Source organism: Centroberyx gerrardi, chromosome 15, assembly GCF_048128805.1.
Source record: "Centroberyx gerrardi isolate f3 chromosome 15, fCenGer3.hap1.cur.20231027, whole genome shotgun sequence".
Taxonomy (NCBI): Eukaryota; Metazoa; Chordata; class Actinopteri; order Beryciformes; family Berycidae; genus Centroberyx; species Centroberyx gerrardi.
The window spans coordinates 19275008-19293613 of NC_136011.1; the positions used below are offsets into that span (position 1 = coordinate 19275008).

General features: G+C 42.2%; 1 protein-coding gene across 1 annotated transcript in view; it reads right to left on the reverse strand.

Moving 5' to 3' along the window:
* Positions 1 to 3541: 3541 nt before the first annotated feature.
* Positions 3542 to 18606, reverse strand: part of chrm3a (cholinergic receptor, muscarinic 3a) — a 70144-nt gene continuing 55079 nt past the window's right edge. Inside the window, exon 3 of the mRNA XM_071909996.2 lies at positions 3542 to 5532. Coding sequence (XP_071766097.1) covers positions 3555 to 5513 — 1959 coding nt within the window. The 5' untranslated portion in view covers positions 5514 to 5532 and the 3' untranslated portion in view covers positions 3542 to 3554. The remainder of the gene's footprint in view (positions 5533 to 18606) is intronic.

Here is an 18606-nt window from a genome sequence, read left to right on the forward strand (position 1 = left end):
GCACAGTGTAGGCATGAATTTAAGGGTGTAGCAAATGCTATTCAAATGTATCAGTCTGAGATCCAAATGAGAAATATAGTGTCACTTTAGATTTCAGAGATATTACAGCATGTCATCTTTGCTGTAGAGAGATAAAAACCAGGCCGGAGACACATTTTGGGTCCATAGTTTAAGAAGCCAAATGACATAGTATCGCAAAAGACATTTTGTTTCTAAACATCTCTTTGATCTGCTCTTGAATATTTGTCGGTGTAATTGTGTGTGTATGTGTTTGCACGCATGCGCAGTGTTTGTGTGTTTGTGCCTGCATCAAGGCATGCCTGATGACTGATGATTAATGCCAAAGGGTGTGGTACAGTCGAGGCAGAGCCATCTATTTATAAAGATTACCATCCCCTTCCTAAGAAAATAGAGGGATCTGAGTTAAAAAACGTGAGTGGCTTAAAAGTAATAATACCAATAAATATTGAATTAAATCCTTGAAATGAGGATCCTAAGTAAACGAAAAACATTTACCAGAGATTACAAGCTTACAGGTACATTAAAGCTTGGAAAAAGGCTCTTCTGTAACATGGAGCACTTCAGCTTACAGTATGGTTTTATTCCTCTCTTGGTAAAACATTATACAATCACTTTGAAGCACAATCCCAAACAAAAAATGACATACCATTGTAGTGAAATGAAAGGAAACAATATATCATAATCAACTAGTGCAAATGGTGAAAAAACACCTTTTTAAACAGTAAAAAGTAAACTTATAACTCAAAGGATAAGTACAGTGAACTTGCCTGAGTGGTGGCTTCTCCTCAGTGGTTCCTCCTCAGTTCAGTATTGACTGAAGAAAACAACACAAATGAGTGTCTGTCTTCCCCTATGAGACGCTCCTCAGCCATGGGTCACATGAAACTGGTCTTTTCCCCATCACATGTCCGGTCTCCCTGCCCTCACTCAGCAGCACTGTCTGAGGCTCCTCTCACTAACTTCATCATGTTATTGAGCACATAGAAGCTTGAGTATTATACTGTGACTGTGAAACAAAATTACATAACAGAATAGCCCTTTACTTGTCTATAGCTGATACTGAACAAATAATAACTTGACTCACAGTGGAATTGACACTTGAAATGCTAACATCAGATAACTTAAGGTGAAGTGCTACACATTACTAACCAGATAAAACAGTTTGAGTTTATTTGCACAATGTAATCAAACATGGGGAGATATATTCAAAATGTATACAAAAGCCTATATGTGAAACAGGTTATAGTGGACATCATGCTGTACACTGACAAAGGAGATCTATGCTCCAAATGTATGTTCTTCATTGAAAACAAATACATTGTTTCCTTTTAACTAACACAGTCATGACTAGTAACACAAAAAACAGACCATTTTTTGTCAATAAAAAGGTTTTTTGTTTGTTTATTGACTTAAAATATGAGTATGATTGGCATACTTGAAATGTAAAAAAAACAAAACAAAAACAAAACACAATTTTCTACTGTATGTGTTCATCTTTTTAGGTAGTTTACATTCCCGATATTAAAACCAAAAACCTCATATTTTGACGAAGAATGTATTATAACACTAGAGCACATTGTGTTGAAAGCAGAAAAAACATCCACTGGTGCACAGGCATGGGATATTTTTTAATTTTCAATGAACATTATCTCTCTTGCCATTCTATATTGTATCCAACCTGCAGTAAATCCTTCAACTCATTCTTCAATATGCTAGTTACTACAGTGTATTGTTTGCCTTCAATATCCGTTTGAACAATACTCATATATGTGAAAATTTGGGTGCTGGAAAAAAGTAGAAATCATCTGGTTTAGGTAAGAATAATTTATTCCTATGATAATAAGTATTACAAATACAATCAGAATGAATTGTTCCTTCAGTTGGCATCTTTATGCTGTGTTTTGTAGGTATGTGGTGTTTTTGAATAGACAAACCTGGTGTATACCATGACAGCTATCAGTCAGTTCTTGGCAAATAAGTCTCAGTAATAATTATAAAGGAGAAAGTAATGACCCAAAATCATATAAGACAAAAAAGCTTTGTCAGATTTTGATAAGAACTTAAAATATTCTACATGCAAACTGGTCAAGAGTGTGGCCATCCTGTTCTGCATGCCAAATGCACTTTATCTAAATTAAAATGATCAGCTTTTGGCCAAATCATGGAACCAAACAGGGCTAGAATATGAATAATTGCCACAAACCTATGTATGTATAAAATTCTTTCACTGTTGTGTGTGGTCTTGAAATTGGAAGGGTGGGATTTTGATACTGCAGCACTATGGGAGCTGCACTGACAGTGATATAACCTGCAGGCAAATGCATAGTAGGGCTTTCACAAGCCACTAGAGGCTGCCATTGCTCTACTAAATCAAAGACGGACGGCCCTTTTTCAACAGTTGCTCAGATGAATGTTTTTGTACAAATTTAAAAGGTAGTGTATAATCAAAACACACATCTTCATAAATGGACATCTTTGTGTGTACAATCAATCATTGTGTATCAAGTCAGAAATATCCAAATGTACACAAACAGTATATCATCATTATCATCATTGTATAATCATTACTCTTAACATAAAAACCTCAAGTACATAAAACACAACCAAGCTACTTGATGTACTTATTATTGTCTCCACCATGTAAACCACAACGATCACATTGAACACAACAGCAGCTCACTGACTGTGGTGCCACACAGAATATTCACAACTCAATTCATCAGAAGAATCATTTTCAGACTGGCTCAAAATCTGAGGAATATCTAGAGACCCAAAGATTAATATCACAAAAATAACAAATTTCTGTTGACAGAAAGTAAGGACACAGTTTTAGAACTTTCAATATTTCATCAGACACAGGAAAGCTATATCCAAGTAGAAAGGCAATGTACAGAAGAGTTTTGATAAAAACATAAGCCAGCCAGGATGGCAAGTCAAATCAGATCAGCAATTCAGTACAATGTAGTAGCCTGTAGACACAAAATAGTTTTGGTCTTGGCTTTCAGTGACATATTACAGATACATAGTTTTGTTTGAAACCCAAAACCACTCTGCACTTTACAGATCGAACTACCTACAGAGAGAAAAAATGATAAGAAATGTGAATCCCCAATCCCATAACAAAGGTATCATTTCCCCCCGGTGTCAATTGCACTTCAATAATTCTCCTGCAATGCATTTTAAAGCCCTTTTCTATTATTTTCCACTCAGTCAGTTCTCTCAGCTGCACTTGTGTGAAATGATAAGAGATCCTCAAGGACAGAGGGAAAGCTTTCATCTGTGGAGCTCACCTTAAAGAACACCACACACATACGCACACCCCTGCACGCACACACACACACGCGCATGCACACAAACACACACCTCGAGACCACTAGGTGTTTGCTGTACACACTGCTGTGTCAGAATCACAGCAGAGAAACACATTGAGCATCTCTGAGCAGTGAAACTCCACAGAAACAACCATAGGTTGCGTCTTCCTTTTACTTTTCCTGAAACCTGTCACTTGCCCATCATCAACCACTCAAAGTCCCTTATGTGGACTCCCTGGGAATCCTCCTGTGGAAGACCACTGACTGCCTCTGCTGGAACTGCTGCTTCCTCCTCTTCTTCTTGTCCCAGCGGCAGAGCAGTATCATCTTGAAGGTTGTGCGGAAAGTCTTGTTGCACAGGGCGTAGCACATGGGGTTGACTGTGCTGTTGACATAGCACAGCCAGTAGCCCACTGCCCACAGGGTCTCCGGGATGCAACCGTTACAGAAGGCATTGATCAGCACCATGATGTTGTAAGGTGTCCATGTGATAATGAAAGCAAAGAGGATGGCACTGAGTGTCTGAGCTGCCTTCTTCTCCTTCACCAGGGACATGCGCTTTCGCTTGGTGATCTGAGTCCGAGCTCGGGCCGCAAAACGCTTGGCCAGAGCTGCCTCTTTAAAGGATATGGGGACAGAGGGGGATTTGGTGGCAGTGCTGGTGGTAGTGGTGTTGGTGGTAGTGGTTGTTGGAGGATCAGCCAAAGAGTCCGTTTTGGAGGCAGCCTGGATGGTAGGCATAGACTGGACCTTGCGTGAGCAGAAGCGTTGGTGGTAACTATTGTTGTCTGTTGTATTGTTGGCTCCATCTGGGGTGGTGGCAGCTGTGGTGTTGGTGGTGACTGTTGAGAGGCTGTCTCGACCGTCCTCCTCCCCCCTCAGGGGGTCCTCCTCTGAGGCTACATCCAGGTCCTCACATGAGGTGAGCTGGGAGTTGACGGCAGCCTTTATACCGGGTAGGTTGAGGACAATGGAGAAGATAGCGTGGCTCTGGGGAATTATGTCTCTGCCCCCGCAATCCTCATCCTCTGACGACCCAGAGTGGTCCGCTGAGACCCCGGCATCATTATTGTTCCAGCTGTCGCTGCTGCTCTGGTCGGGGTCACCCTCTCCTGCTCGGGTGCTACCAGGCCTCCAGGACCGAACCCCTGGCCAGCAATGGAAGCGGCCAATCAGCCCCCGACATGAGCTCTTTCTCTTGGATGACCTGGTCAGTTCGTAGCTGCTGCAGCTTCTGGAGCTCCCTGTCTGGTGCACAAAACGAGCTCTCTCACCCCCACCACTTCCACCTCCTCCTCCTATCCCACCTCGACTCCCTGAGCCCTGCAACCCAGCTAATTCCCTCGAGCGGTTCTGGGTCTCCTTGTAAATCCGCCAGTAGAGAACACTCATGATAGTTACAGGCAGGTAGAAGGCAGCCATGGCCGTGCAGAAGGTTATAGTGGGCTCTGAGAGGAACTGGATGTAGCATTCATTTGGACGTACTGTCCTTTTGCCCTCAATATACTGCCACAGCAGGATGGCTGGTGCCCAGAGAACCAGCGAAACAAACCAGGCTAGGCCAATCATCAGCCCAGCCCGTTTTGTGGTCCGTTTGGCCCGGTAGGTCAGAGGCCTGGTGATAGAAAAGTAGCGGTCAAAGCTTATGACCAGCAGGTTCATAACTGATGCATTGCTGGCCACATAGTCTATGGCCAGCCACAGGTCGCAGGCCCAGTTGCCCATAGCCCAGTGGCCCATCACAAGGTAAGCTGTGTAAAGGTTCATGGAGATGACCCCTATGATGAGGTCAGCCACAGCCAAGCTAAGCAGGAAGTAGTTGTTGACCGTCTTTAGCTGGCGGTTGACCTTGAAGGATACCACAACCAGGATGTTGCCAATGATAGTGATCAGAGACAGCAAGCCTGTCAGCAAGACAATGAGGACAACCTGCCACACAGGGTGGCCCCCCAAGTAGGCCCCGCTGTCTGTCTGTGTCCCATTTGGGGGTTCTGAGGTGAAGTTGAAGAGTCTGCTGGTGGAGGACGAATTATCATCCAGGGTAGTCGGATAAACAACCGACCAGGGGTCTCCTCCGGCCCCTCCATGGTGGAAAGCATTGGATTGTGGGTAGGCTCCTGTCCCTGGTGGTGAGGTGATGGCAGTCAGGATGAGGCCAGGTTCTGTGCTGTTGGAGCTCATTGTTACGTCCTGGCATATTCTGGAGGGAGAGACAGAGGAGAAAGAGACAGAGAAGCACAGGCAGGAAAAGAGGGAGAGATGAAGGGAAGAGAGAAATGACAAGGAGGAGAAGGAGAAAGAAAGAGAGGGACAGAGTGAGGAACAGAGACAAGTAGAGAATGAAACAGTGACAGGACACGTCAGCGGTTGAAATTCCTATTTCACTACACATCCACTAGGTGAGGCTAGCAGTCTATTTTACCCAATTGCATGTCTGATGTGAAAGGGCAGCTGAAGAAAGGTGTTTGGGTTTAATTTCCTTAATTCTTGTTAAACTTTCACTTGTAATTCAATTTGTAAACAATCTGCATACTGTAACTTTGAGGGTAAACGCATTGCAAGCAAATTGTATACAGGCAATATATCTTCCTACATGGTTGCTTAAGATGATTATGCTGGGATTGCACCTTTACACAAGCAATTACAGTGATGTTGTAAACAACATAAGGCCTTGCACAGGGGCTGTCTTCTCCTGTCGTATCAGGTGTGGCATGGGGAGTTAGCATGCTGGTGATCTTTATCAAAATTCAGCTTTAGTATCACTAGAGTAATTGTAAGAGAATGAGAGAGACTGACAGACAGACACACAGGCGGACACATAGATATTCTCTACCAAATAGACAAAAAGGGAAAAAAAATCACAGATTTCTAGTAATACTGCCCAAACTCTCTCTCTTGTTTAACTAATCATCAAATGTGAGGATGAATTGAATATAAGTATGATTTGGGCAGAGAGAACATATAGACAGCTAGCTGCCTCTGAACATCATGCCAAGGACTGAATCCAAGTGACAATGAAGACGTCAATGAAGACGCTACAGCTAGGCTCTCTACACTCACATTATGTACACATCAATATACAGACACACACGCACATACACACACACACACACTCATCTCTCTCTCTCTCTCTCTCTCTCTCTCTCACTCTCTCACTCTCTCTCTCTCACACACACACACACACATACACACACACACACTCAGTGGTTCTTCTGGCTCACCCTGCTCTCTCTGAGTATGGGCTTGCAGAAAGCAGGGTGAATGGAGGACGAGGGAGGGAAAAATGGAGGAAGTACTCATAGTCCTTGGCTGTGATTCTGGCCTGTCTCGCTGTCTGAAAACAGAAGTTTCTGGTTTCACTTGGATGATGGTAATTTATGGTGCTGGTTAATTAGTTATTGGATTTGAATGTTGTTGCAGGGGAACGGTGGAAGGGAAAAGGTTGAGGGCAGATCCTTTGCAGAGAAAACTATGGAGAGACAAAACCTGATGGTGAAACGAAAAGCACTACAAGAGCTAGTATCAGAGTGATACAGGAGAGCCTGGAGAGATGCTTGTTGGTTGAATGGGAACCATTTCAAAATGCAAATGCAAACAATCAATAAAAGATTATGCTGTTTTTGTCAAAGCAATTCTTGATAATTGGATAATAAGTTGAGGAACTGGCATTCGGTATAACAGCATGTTCCAGCCAATTCAGTTCTGCAGTGCAATCATTCATAATTGCTGTGGTGTTTTGCATTCTGATATGCGTGTGTGTGTGTGTGTGTATGTGTGAATATGTCAGTGTGTGTGTGTGTGTGTGGCAAGCAAGAAAGAGATGCTCATTGACAACAAATATAGCTATAAAGCGAGGAGTTTGGAAAGTTTTCTGTCACAAAAAGGTGTAATTGTACAGTAACATCATGGGTGTCCCACCATCCATGATTTTGCCAATGTAATTATTAAACTAATAGATAGATACTCTATAACCAGGTATTTTGTAGAAAGCAGCACTGCATCAAATTGACAAAAAAAATCATACTTTTTTGTAGAATAGTTTGATATGAATTATGTGGACATAGGTATAACCATAGCATGAAGTATTTTCTGTAATGTGTAAGCCAGGGATTCATTCCAGCACCAGAACACCCTGTTAAGGAACACCTTTCCCTACGATGAAAAATTGCAGCTTTCTGTGATTTGGGAACTGCAGCAGTCAATATTGCAATCCAGATTCACTGTAGATCAATTGTGAGTCCCAGTAGAAAGCACACAGTGCTTCCTTTTTGTTGTGAAACTCATGAACTTGCCTGAATTCTTCTGCTGACTTTTATGGCAACGATGCATTTTAAACTTGAGTTTAAAATGCATCGTCAATGCAGAGTCAGGCTCTGTGAGGGGAACCAACACTGACCTGGCACCAGAGGGAACAAGTGAGAACATCTGCCCCCCCCCCCCCCCCCCCCCCCAACTTCTGCAGCCATTCACACACGTAAGCATTTATACGCACGAATACACACACAAATACACTGACACATACACACATGCAAGCACAAGCACAAACACACGCACACACAAAAACAAACACACAGTGGCAGTCCCAAATATACAACCACAAGTGCACACACGTAAGAAGAAGGGAAAGGTCTTTGAAGCCGACTGCTGCACCTGTGCCTTGACAGAATCTCAGACCTCCCACAGAGCTGCTAAAGAACCCCAGTGGCCCACAGCAACTCATAGCCGTCGGTGACACAGAGAGACACCGCTACTACTATTATCAGGAGGCCCCCTACCATGCCGCACACACACACACGAGCGCACTTACATGCACAGTATGCACACAAAATCACACTTATACTGTTTACAGTGCGCACTCATCTGCATAGACACGCACGCGCGCACACACACACACACACACACCTGCCATATTGAACAAAATCCAGGGAATCTTAAAGAAGTTCCCATTTGCTAATACAAAAATACAATATATGTGAAGAAACAATCCCAGAAGTAGGTGAATACAAAAACAAATTAAAAGCGCCAACAAAATAAGACTAAAACAACAATGTCTAGCAGAACAAACTGAACAACAACTGTTCATGATAAACAACAAACTTAAAAGCCTCCTCGGAAAACAAGGTCTACTTTTAAATCTTCACAAAGCAAATTCCACTGAGCGTGTGAGATGATAATGTGTTACTAATGAGTGGTAAACGTCATTAAATTGGCAAATGTTATGAGAGGGCGAAATGTGTCTATGTGAAGATAAGGGCTCAAACAGTAGGGAAATCAGCCTTTTCTCTGCTACCTTGACTCGCCATAAACACAGAGGAAGGTATAAAAAAAAAGAATGAAAAAAAAAACAAAAAAAACAAGAGCACAGTGGAGTGTTGAGTGTTCTGCCTGGGGAATACCGCCATGGGAGGCTTGCAGGACGGGGAAGATTTAAGGCTGAGGCTGGGTCCTATGGGAAAAAGCCAAATGCCAGACTACCTGTACCAAAACCCTCCTTGCCTTCCCCTCTCTCGGAGACTCGCGTAAATAAGTATGTACTGTATGCGTGTATTCATGCATTCATGCACAACATTGACTTGTTTAGAGGCAAACTCAGTGACACAAAGTACAAATAAGCCTCGCTGATGCCTTATATTGCAGTGGTTATCTCACACTCATTTACATCAGCAGTCCCTTGGGAACTCAAATTGGCTGCACAATAGAGGAAGAGAGGTTTCTGTATTGTTTACTGTCCTCTAAAATTGAATTCGTCAAGCCTTTGCAGATAAAAACAGCATGAGGTGGATGACAACATCCTTTACCACCATGGGTGGGCAAGCTAGACCTTTGACAACCAGTTGCTATTACAGTGAAGCCTTTACAGTGTCTCTCTCTCTCTTTAGAGCCACCTTAAACCTTATACCTTAACTCCCAGGCACATAGGTGTGATAGTTTCAGGGACACCGAGAGATCGATACTTGTTTCCCTGTGTCCCGACACGATCTGTTCCCTGACATTTTGAGGCATTTGTCACAGCAGGGTAAGACACAGCAATCCAAGCTGCCAAGAGATCCAAGGATCCATCTGAATGGTTGGGTGACTAATACAGGACCATTTCGGGTTCTATTTTCATCAGCTAATCTAGTGGAGCAATGATACCAGGGTATGGTTTTCAGAAAATGTAGAGAATACAGGAAGATACAGCACAGATGGGCCATTATTAAAAAGTACTTGCTGACAAGTACTGTCTAAAGATGGTTAACTGGCAGTATGAAAAGTATATTATATCACAAAATTCCATCTTCATTTAAAGGTGCCCTATTCTACAAATTCAAATTTTCCCATATTCACATAGGTAAGCAGCCGAGGATGTTTAATCAAGATCAATGTCAATCATTGTCAATATTTTATTTTGATTGACTGGTCATCCATTTTTACAGGTCGTTTCAGTTTAGCTTCAGATAACACACCACGACTGAACTTGATCTTGATTGGCAACCAAGCCTTCCATAAACAACTGCTTGAATCCTCTCAGTCACACAGGTTTGCAGCGTTTGACTTGAAACACATTCTGGTGTGCTTTCACTCAGCAGGGGAGCTGGTGCTGTCTGCCTGTCATGGCCTGTCATGTGTGGCTGATCTGTTCAGTGTGAGAATATTGTTCAAATCCAATCAAGAAATACCCTCAACTACCTTCACATGAAATTTGAAATATATCTTAAGGCACGTTATGTATATCTTGAGATGTGGTGCATTTGACACTAAATTTATGAAAAGAAAATAATATTGTCAACTTGTTATTTCGTCTCATGCTGGCTTGTCTTGAAGTCCACTGTTTAGTCTCATGTCACTGATCTAGTATATGAAGTGATTCATGATAATGTATTTCAAAGCAGCCATGCCTTCAATTCAGTCCCCTTATAAAACACTAATGTGTTATTTGTAAAACAATCCACTGGATCTTCTCAGTCAAACCTGCACTGTCCCCCAGCATTTAGTGTAGCTAGATGATGTGCTGGTAGATGATAAGTGATAGCACTCTCAAAACAGAGATGTACAATTACACTGTAGCCGTGCCTAACCCGGGTTGTAATGAGGTAAATTAAGGTGCTGTGCTAGTTTCAGGGAGAAATGTGATCTGGCAAGTAGTGCCACAGTACTGACTGCTGTGGAGTTATCGATCTCCTCCTATTGAGCGGACCGGCCGTCTTGGTAAGCGACACCTGGGGTAGACCAATTCTGACCCAGAAGTTTTATCTTACATTTGCAAACACAACACCAAAGGGGACATAACCTAGATCCACAAAGGCTTTCGCTCAGATTAGACTGAAAGTAAGCTATAATCATTTCTGGAATCCAGAGATACTGGCCTGCCGTATGGATCAAACGGTATTTAAGCCCTCAATGCTGTCTCTGTTGGCAAAAAAGGTAGTTGGCTATTAGCCTGTCAGCCAGAATAAGTTAATCAAGCTGCTTCCTAATATATATTTTATGTCTCCAAAATGAGTTATTAAATATAGTTCCTGCCAGACATCTCTATCAGTAGCAGCCTACCAAAAGCAAATAATATGTCCCCTAACACCATCCTTGTTTCCCAGACAGATTGCTAATGCTAACAGTCTAGCAAATACAAATAATATATCACATAACATGTCTGTATTCCAGACAGGTTAATCAAGATCTACCCCTACCCCTACACGTTTTTTTCCAGACACGTTAATAAGAAATACCCATGCCAAACAACTCTATAGCTAACAGTTGAGCAGAAACGAGTCCTATACCTCTACGGTATGTCTGTCTCCCAGATAAGTTAATCAAGCTGTCTCCTCACACCAGATATGTTTCTTTTAACTCCTGCCAGGCATATCAGCTAGCAGCCAAGTAAAACTAATTAATATTATATCTCACAACTATATATGTCTTTCAGACAAGTTACTCAAGGTATATCCCAACACACCTGTTTGGCCTCATGATGAGCTGCATACAGTGAAGCCAGATACTCTGTAGGTTAGCAGCCTAGCAAGAACGAATATGTCTCCTAGCATCATGTTTGTGTTCCAGACAGGTTGCTTACTACAGCTGTCTCCAAGCTGTTTTGGTATGCAGCATGTGGCATTAATATGACGTGTTTGCATTACTTAACAAGTAAATGTCAAAGATTTTGCAATTATTATATGCTTTAGCAGCTGAGTGTTAGCTAAGGACACGTTCAAGCGCACTTGTCTTTCTGTGTTTCAGGGGAACAGTTTGAAAAGCCCTAACTCCTACACTGCAAATCTGACTGACACAATACTTGCTTGCTACACACAACCAGCTATCCTTACATATTACACTTATTGGCCTAATGGGGGTCAGATTTTTTAACTCAAATGTGATATCTCAGACACCAATGGTTTGATTTTGACAAACCTTGGAGGGATGATGCATTTTGGTACAGAGTTCTGGCATTTATAAAAATTTAATTGATTGGCCTGAAGAGGACGCTATTATTAAAGGTCAAAATTTCAAACTTTGAAAGGCTGTAACACCACGACTCCAGTGATGCAAAACGTTTACTTGTTTTCATTTTAGTATATTAAAACTAGTACACTTTTAAGAGGGTGCCTGTATAATATTGCTGTATTTTAAATGGAATCGCTATTCACTGTCCACAGCCTACAATCCTGTATTAATTGTTCCAATTTTCAATTCCACCCAGTGAAGGCTCATTTTTGCAGATTCATTTGCAGAAAGGTTGCACACTATTAGTGGTTATCTGCATGGGAATCATGTGGACAAAATTTAGGCCAGACACATGATCAGAGCAACCGAGATCAAAGGAATCCGTTTTGTGCTCATGGAAAGCTGACACTGAAGAAAGGAGATGGAGGGAAACTGAGTGTGAAATGCTCTTTTATGGACATACTCCTTATCTCCTCACTTATTCTTCAGACCCACATTATTTGTGTTGGCAAGTGCTGCACACAAATTGAATGATAATGAAGGCAGCAAGATTTTTGTGTATCACTTGTCTGTCCAAAGCAAACAATTTTCCTATTTTAGTTAAATAATTAGAATGCCTACTAATTATTAATCCCCTTGATCCCACAGAAAGTGAGAGTCAATCACGGTTGTTCCAATTAAAATGCACATGAACGCATAAAATTATGGATGCACCGATCCAATATCTGTTATCGGAATCAGATCCGATCCCAGCAAAATCCCAGCTACAGGTTGTTTGATCAACCTCCGATCCATGGATTTATTTATTGATGTATAAATATTGGGGAAAAGCTTAAGGTTCCTAAGTCACGGCATGAGAAGAGGTGCATTGGTTTGGTAAATGAGATCATTGCTCTAATTCACATTCTAAAATATTAAACTTTCACACTTTTGGATACCATGGTCAAAGTTTCACATCTGTTCTCAAGTGATGCCACATCCATGTCAGTAGAACTTCTACTTCCCATAAAGTGGAAATGAGTGTTCCTGCAAAGAGCCCAAATTGTGCTGTAGGCTGCCATTTAATGTTTACATTTAATATCTGGAGCATGCATGCATCCAGAGATGACATTATTTCAGTCAACAAGTTGGGATCTGAAAAATTATAAATGCAACCTTTGCAAACCTCCCTGCCTTGAGATCTAGCCAACCGCAACTTGAGTCTGTACAGTGGAAGAAGTCCCTTCAGTCCCTTAATACCAGGAAGCTGCTGAGCATAATTATTCTGCCCTAACCTTGTTTATTCTCCTTTATGACCATGGGCAGCCAGGAGAGCTGCTTTTATTGATGTGTCTTTTTGCTGCAATTACTACAGCACAGTGTCTCAGTCCTGCTTACATTGGCACCAGAAGCCATAAACAGAGTGGAGTTTGACTGGAGCTCAATGAGATAAAATAACAATGCAAGGAAATGAAATAAAGCTGTATGTGAGAGCTTATGCAAGATACCAGATCAGAAGTCTGATACTTGGAAAGGTCACTGTTAGAGCAGGTAGAGGGACATTGCTGCAACTTCTTATAAAGCGCTGTACAAAAGGCAATGCTGATTACCTCACCTCAAAAAGTTGACCTCTTTCCTTTGTTACCTTAACAGCTGAAATGTATTTTCATATATCTGAGCTTGTAGCAGTATATTGTTATAAGCCTTGGTGTATCGCAGCTGTTGCATGGGACAAGAAAAGGGTGAGGAGGAAAACCTTGAGGTGGAGAGGGGGAAAGGATGCTGTTATGCTTCTGACAGCTGCTGGAGGCTCATGGGATTTCACACACATCCTGACCTCTGTGGTGGGTCTCCATGCTTTTTTGACAGCCTCAGTAACAAGCGGCTGGAACTCACAAGGCCTGCACTTAGACATGGCCGTGTAGTACGTGTGTATGTGAGAGTGAGAGATAGGGAGAGAACGAGACAGGACAAGAAGGGCTCAGGAATATGTCAAACCAAAAGGCTGCGGCCACTTGAGGATGACTGCACATTGTATGCTTAAACTAACCTCTCCGTCATTCTCACAGTAAATCTAAACCTGGATTAGGCCCAAAGCATACCTGATGTCTTCCTTAAAACAAAAGCTAACTTACTGTCATGGAAATTAGCTCCAGTTTTATGGTGGATGTCAGAGTGGCACACGGAAAAACATAGCTTGTACATTAAATTTACCGCGGTGACAGCTCATTCCTAACAATCCCCACTATCCAAACGATGAAATACCAATCCTTTGCTGAGAAACAATGTCCTTTTCGTGTGAGGCGGACTCCAGACGTGACCCCTTGCCTCGCTCCTCACGCCCGCACTGCAATACAACCCAGCACACATCCTATACACATTTCTGTTCATGCGATAGGCTATTGCGATCAATCCTTAAAAGGAAGTGCGACCATCTGCCTATTGAACGCACTTGAAACAGCGGGAGAGGGAGAGAAAACACACACTCGCTCCTATATAAACAGGCCCGAACACCGAGGAGAGGGGTCTTTTTAAACGCTGGAGACGTGGAGCCGCGGGGTTGCACTGGGGGTACAGGAGAGTGAGTGAGTGAGTGAGAGGGAAGGATATTGTTGGGGCCCAGGAATGTGCTAGGAGACCTCAGCGCTCACGCCTCCTGCTTGGGGAGTATAAGTCATCTCAGCAGTGGGTTATTATGTGTTTATGTGAGAGGAGAGGCACGAAACAGACTTCTCTTCAGGCTCGGGACAGAGGTCCTTCTCTCTGTCAGATGATACAGACCATGCCCATGTCGACTGGAACGGCAATGTGTACTTATCCATCAAACACACACACACACACACACACACCGCAGGCTCACATGTATATAAAATCATACACACATGCGCACTCTCTTTTACACATGCTCACATGAAGAATGACACACAAAAGCACACACAGACGAATACCCACATCCATACACACATCCGTACACATACGCGCTGTGTCGGTCTCTCTCCCTAACACACTTACAGACACACGGACACGCAAACACACACATCATCAGTCGTCCTTGCTCAAACACTTCAGAGGGCTGCGAGTCAACTGGCCGAATACAAGGAAGTCTTGACAATAATCCAAGTACCGTATCACCACAAAGAGAGGTGGCCCTGACAGCGCTGGTTATAATACAGTCCAAACATTTCTCTTGGCGGATGTAGACAGGATTACATGGAAGGTTAACAAAGTGCTAACTTTATTACAAAAACATGCACACTCGCAGACACACGGAAGCATGCACACACACACACACACACACACACACTCTGTCTCTGTCTGCCATGTCTCTCTCTCTATGTCTCACTCTGTCCTCGTCTCTCTCTCTTTTTCTGTTTCTCTCTCTCTCAGATACACACACCGACTTGGCAGAGGGTGTATCCCATTTCATCCAATACCATCAACCCAGGTGACGTGATTCCACCTGGCACCGATGCCTAAAATAACTGTTAGATTTGATTCCCTAAATTCTCTGGAGAAGCCCATAGTGGTCTCATCTGTCTGTCTGGGTATCAAACTCCCATCCTCTGATAGCCTGCTCCAAATGAACCCGACCCCAATGTGTAGACCTACACACATGTGTCCTACTAACAAAAACCTGCTCACACACAATGTACACAGACGCATGCACACATGGTTGTGTTTTAATAATATTAATTAATAATTGATTTTATTTGCATACCGCTTTTCTGGACACTCAAAGACACTCACATCAAAGGCAGATAAACATAAAACAAAAGGCCTACAGGAAAAACAGTAAAAACACAATTCAAACATTAAAGGCAAGGTTTTACGCATACATACATGCACACACACACACACACACACACACACACACACACCCACACACACACACAGAACAACAGGACAGAACATGCAGATATAGAGAATGCCAGTTCTTCAACACAAACACGTTAACACGCACACGCCTCCACATTCAGTAATTTCCTCTCACCATATTCCACCAACTCAGCCCACATTCAGCGGAATCGTTTGGGAAAAGCAATTTTTCTCAGGTATAATCCTCATTATAGACATGTCACAGAATACCAGATATTACCTGTCCCACCAATGTATCATAATAGGATAGATATTTCAGGAGAAAGTTATCTTAGCACTTGCAGAGCCACAGTGGGTTCATCTCAATTGGTTGCATCTCCCTTTCTCTGATTAATGCTTAATGGCCTAGCTAACACAGCGCCTTCCTATTTGGCCCTCTGGATGACTTTATTTGTGTTTACTTCTCTTGCAATATTCATTGCTGCCCCTCTGAACTTTTAATATAACTGCATTGTATTTTACTCATTAAGTTGGAATGTTCAAAACAAAAATGGATTGGATAGTGATTGCATGAGATGATGACATCGTATACCTCCTACTGAGGTTATGGTTGTCTCAGAGGGTTTTTTGAGTTCTGGAAAAAAAAATCAAAGCTTTTGTATTCTAAAAGTTGGTTATTAAACAAAAAATATGGAGAAAGCGGGGGGATAAAGGTCTCTTTATGTCTATTTATGTGTGTGTGTCGTGAGAGAGAGAGTAAAAGAGAGTGATTATTGGTGTAAATGCACATGTGGGGGAAGTGTACTCTGAAGACGGAAGGATAAGTTTAAGAAAGTTTAGAGAGGCCTTGGTAAATATAATTTACAAAGTTGTCCTCATTTCATGCTTTCTAACCTGCAGTACAAATCCTGTCAAAGGAGGCATCTTCATTGGGATTAAGAGCAATAAAACTGAAACTGTCCAATGGTGTGTTGGCGGTCGAGTGCCACAACAAAGTTTATGGCCTACAATTGTATATTACGCTGGGTGCTTGCTGGCTAATGGGCCTTGAATGCTAATGGCGACAGACGAGTGATGGATCAGCCATGTTAACGGATTGCTTCTCAGCCGTCGCTGCCGAAAGCCTTGTTGTTATTGGTTTGTCAGTAAACATCCAACACAGGTGGGAGAGAGGAAAAGAGTCCTTTCATACAGCCAAGGGCTTCACATGGACAGGATTACAATGGAGCTGCTCTGAGGTGACGCCTGAGATCAAAAAGTGACCTAAAATGAAATAGATTTGAATCGTGAAAAAATAATCCATTTGACAAAAATAGCTATTTGTCTTCTGTCATCCCAAGTGCTCACTACAAGGCACAAATGAGATTCTGAAATTAGCATAACGAGGCAAACCACTGAGCTAATACACAAATGGACTAATATCTTGCATAATAAAACTGCCACCATTTATGGAGGCTCCTGCATCTTGTGAATGATGATCTGTGGCGTCTAATAGTTCCCATCCGGCACATTGACAGGAACATTATGAGGATGGAGAGTGATAGGATCCTCATAAGCCTCCTTTACTGTATGGCGCCATGCTGAGTGGAAAAAGACTCTCTTTGACTCCCATTGCACTTAAAACGCTGCTAATATGAGTAGGAGCACTCACTGCAGGCGACAACACAGACCAGAGCAGGTTCCCAGAATATCATGTGGGTGGTTCAGCCATAAAAATCAATGTCATTTCAGGCTATAAAGGAGGCATACAACCAAATTACAATTTGGAGGTAATGACTTCATGAATATGCACCTACTGTTGATTTTCTCCTTCAGTAGTCACCAGTTAAAGTGTCTTGGTATTTCATCTCAGGGCTTGTGGAACACACCAAGTGTAAAAGAGACTTCTACTCACTATATAAAGAGCAACCCAGGCACATAGCATGCAATAACAACACAAATCGCCCCTGTGTACGTCAGGAACCAGCTCCTATATGTCAGAAATCTGTCAGAACTTGAGGACTTTCCTTTATCTCAATCAAATGACACCTACAGCGTCTTTTAATTTCAAAAGCTTCATGCTTCATGAGTACTTGCTGCGTAAATCACCGTGTTTATTGATGCTTCACTGCTGGAGTCTCATCAGAATATATGCTAAAAGCACTAAAGCATCAATAACTGTGTTCATTTTTGCAGAAAGCAGTGTGTGTGTGTGTGTGTGTGTATGTGTGTGTGTGGGTGGGGGGTTCCAATCTCCCATAAATCAATCTGTTACTCTTGCAAAAAACAGTAGTGAGGTTTTTTTTTTACTCTACTAATTAAGGGTTAGTTAATGCTAATGTGTCTGGTAATAATTTACTAATGGTGTTCATGTTAACTGAGGTATTAATTTATACATTATTTAATAGTTTATAAAGATGACTATTAAATAATGTATAAATTAATACCTTAGCTAACATGAACACCATTAGTAAATGATTACCAGACACATTAGTTAACTGTTAATTAAGGGTTAGTTAATGCTTATTAAGCATTAACTAACCCTTAATTAATGTACCCTTATTGTAAAGTGTTACCGATGAATTCTGGGTCTCTGCCTTGAACCACCTCCCTCTTTATCAGCTAAACCAGTTTCTGGTGTAAGAGGCCCTCTTGTGTCTCTCGTTTCAGATGTCAAAACCGATCAAGGAGGCTCTGAGGCCCTTAAACTTATTTAAACAGTCCTAAGAGTGGGTATATTACTCAATGCTGAGATTAGTGGATGAAGATAAACACTGCAGCCACTCAAGTGCCTCAGTCATCCCTGTGGACTGCGTAATCCTGAGGTTGCACCCATTTTGTACGCGTAAAAAACTATCTTAAGTATGAACCAATGCCAGACAATAACGTCCTTATTGCAAGATATTTCCTCTCTTTATCTCATCCCCGGTACCACATGTCTTGCTATGGGCTAATGCCTCCATCGCCTGCATTTTAATGGACTGATAAGTGTTTAGAGTCAGTGACTGAGAGGGAGAGAGAGAGAGATAGAGAGACATAGATGGAGAGAAACAGTTAGCCAGAGAGCAACAGAAGCCAAGAC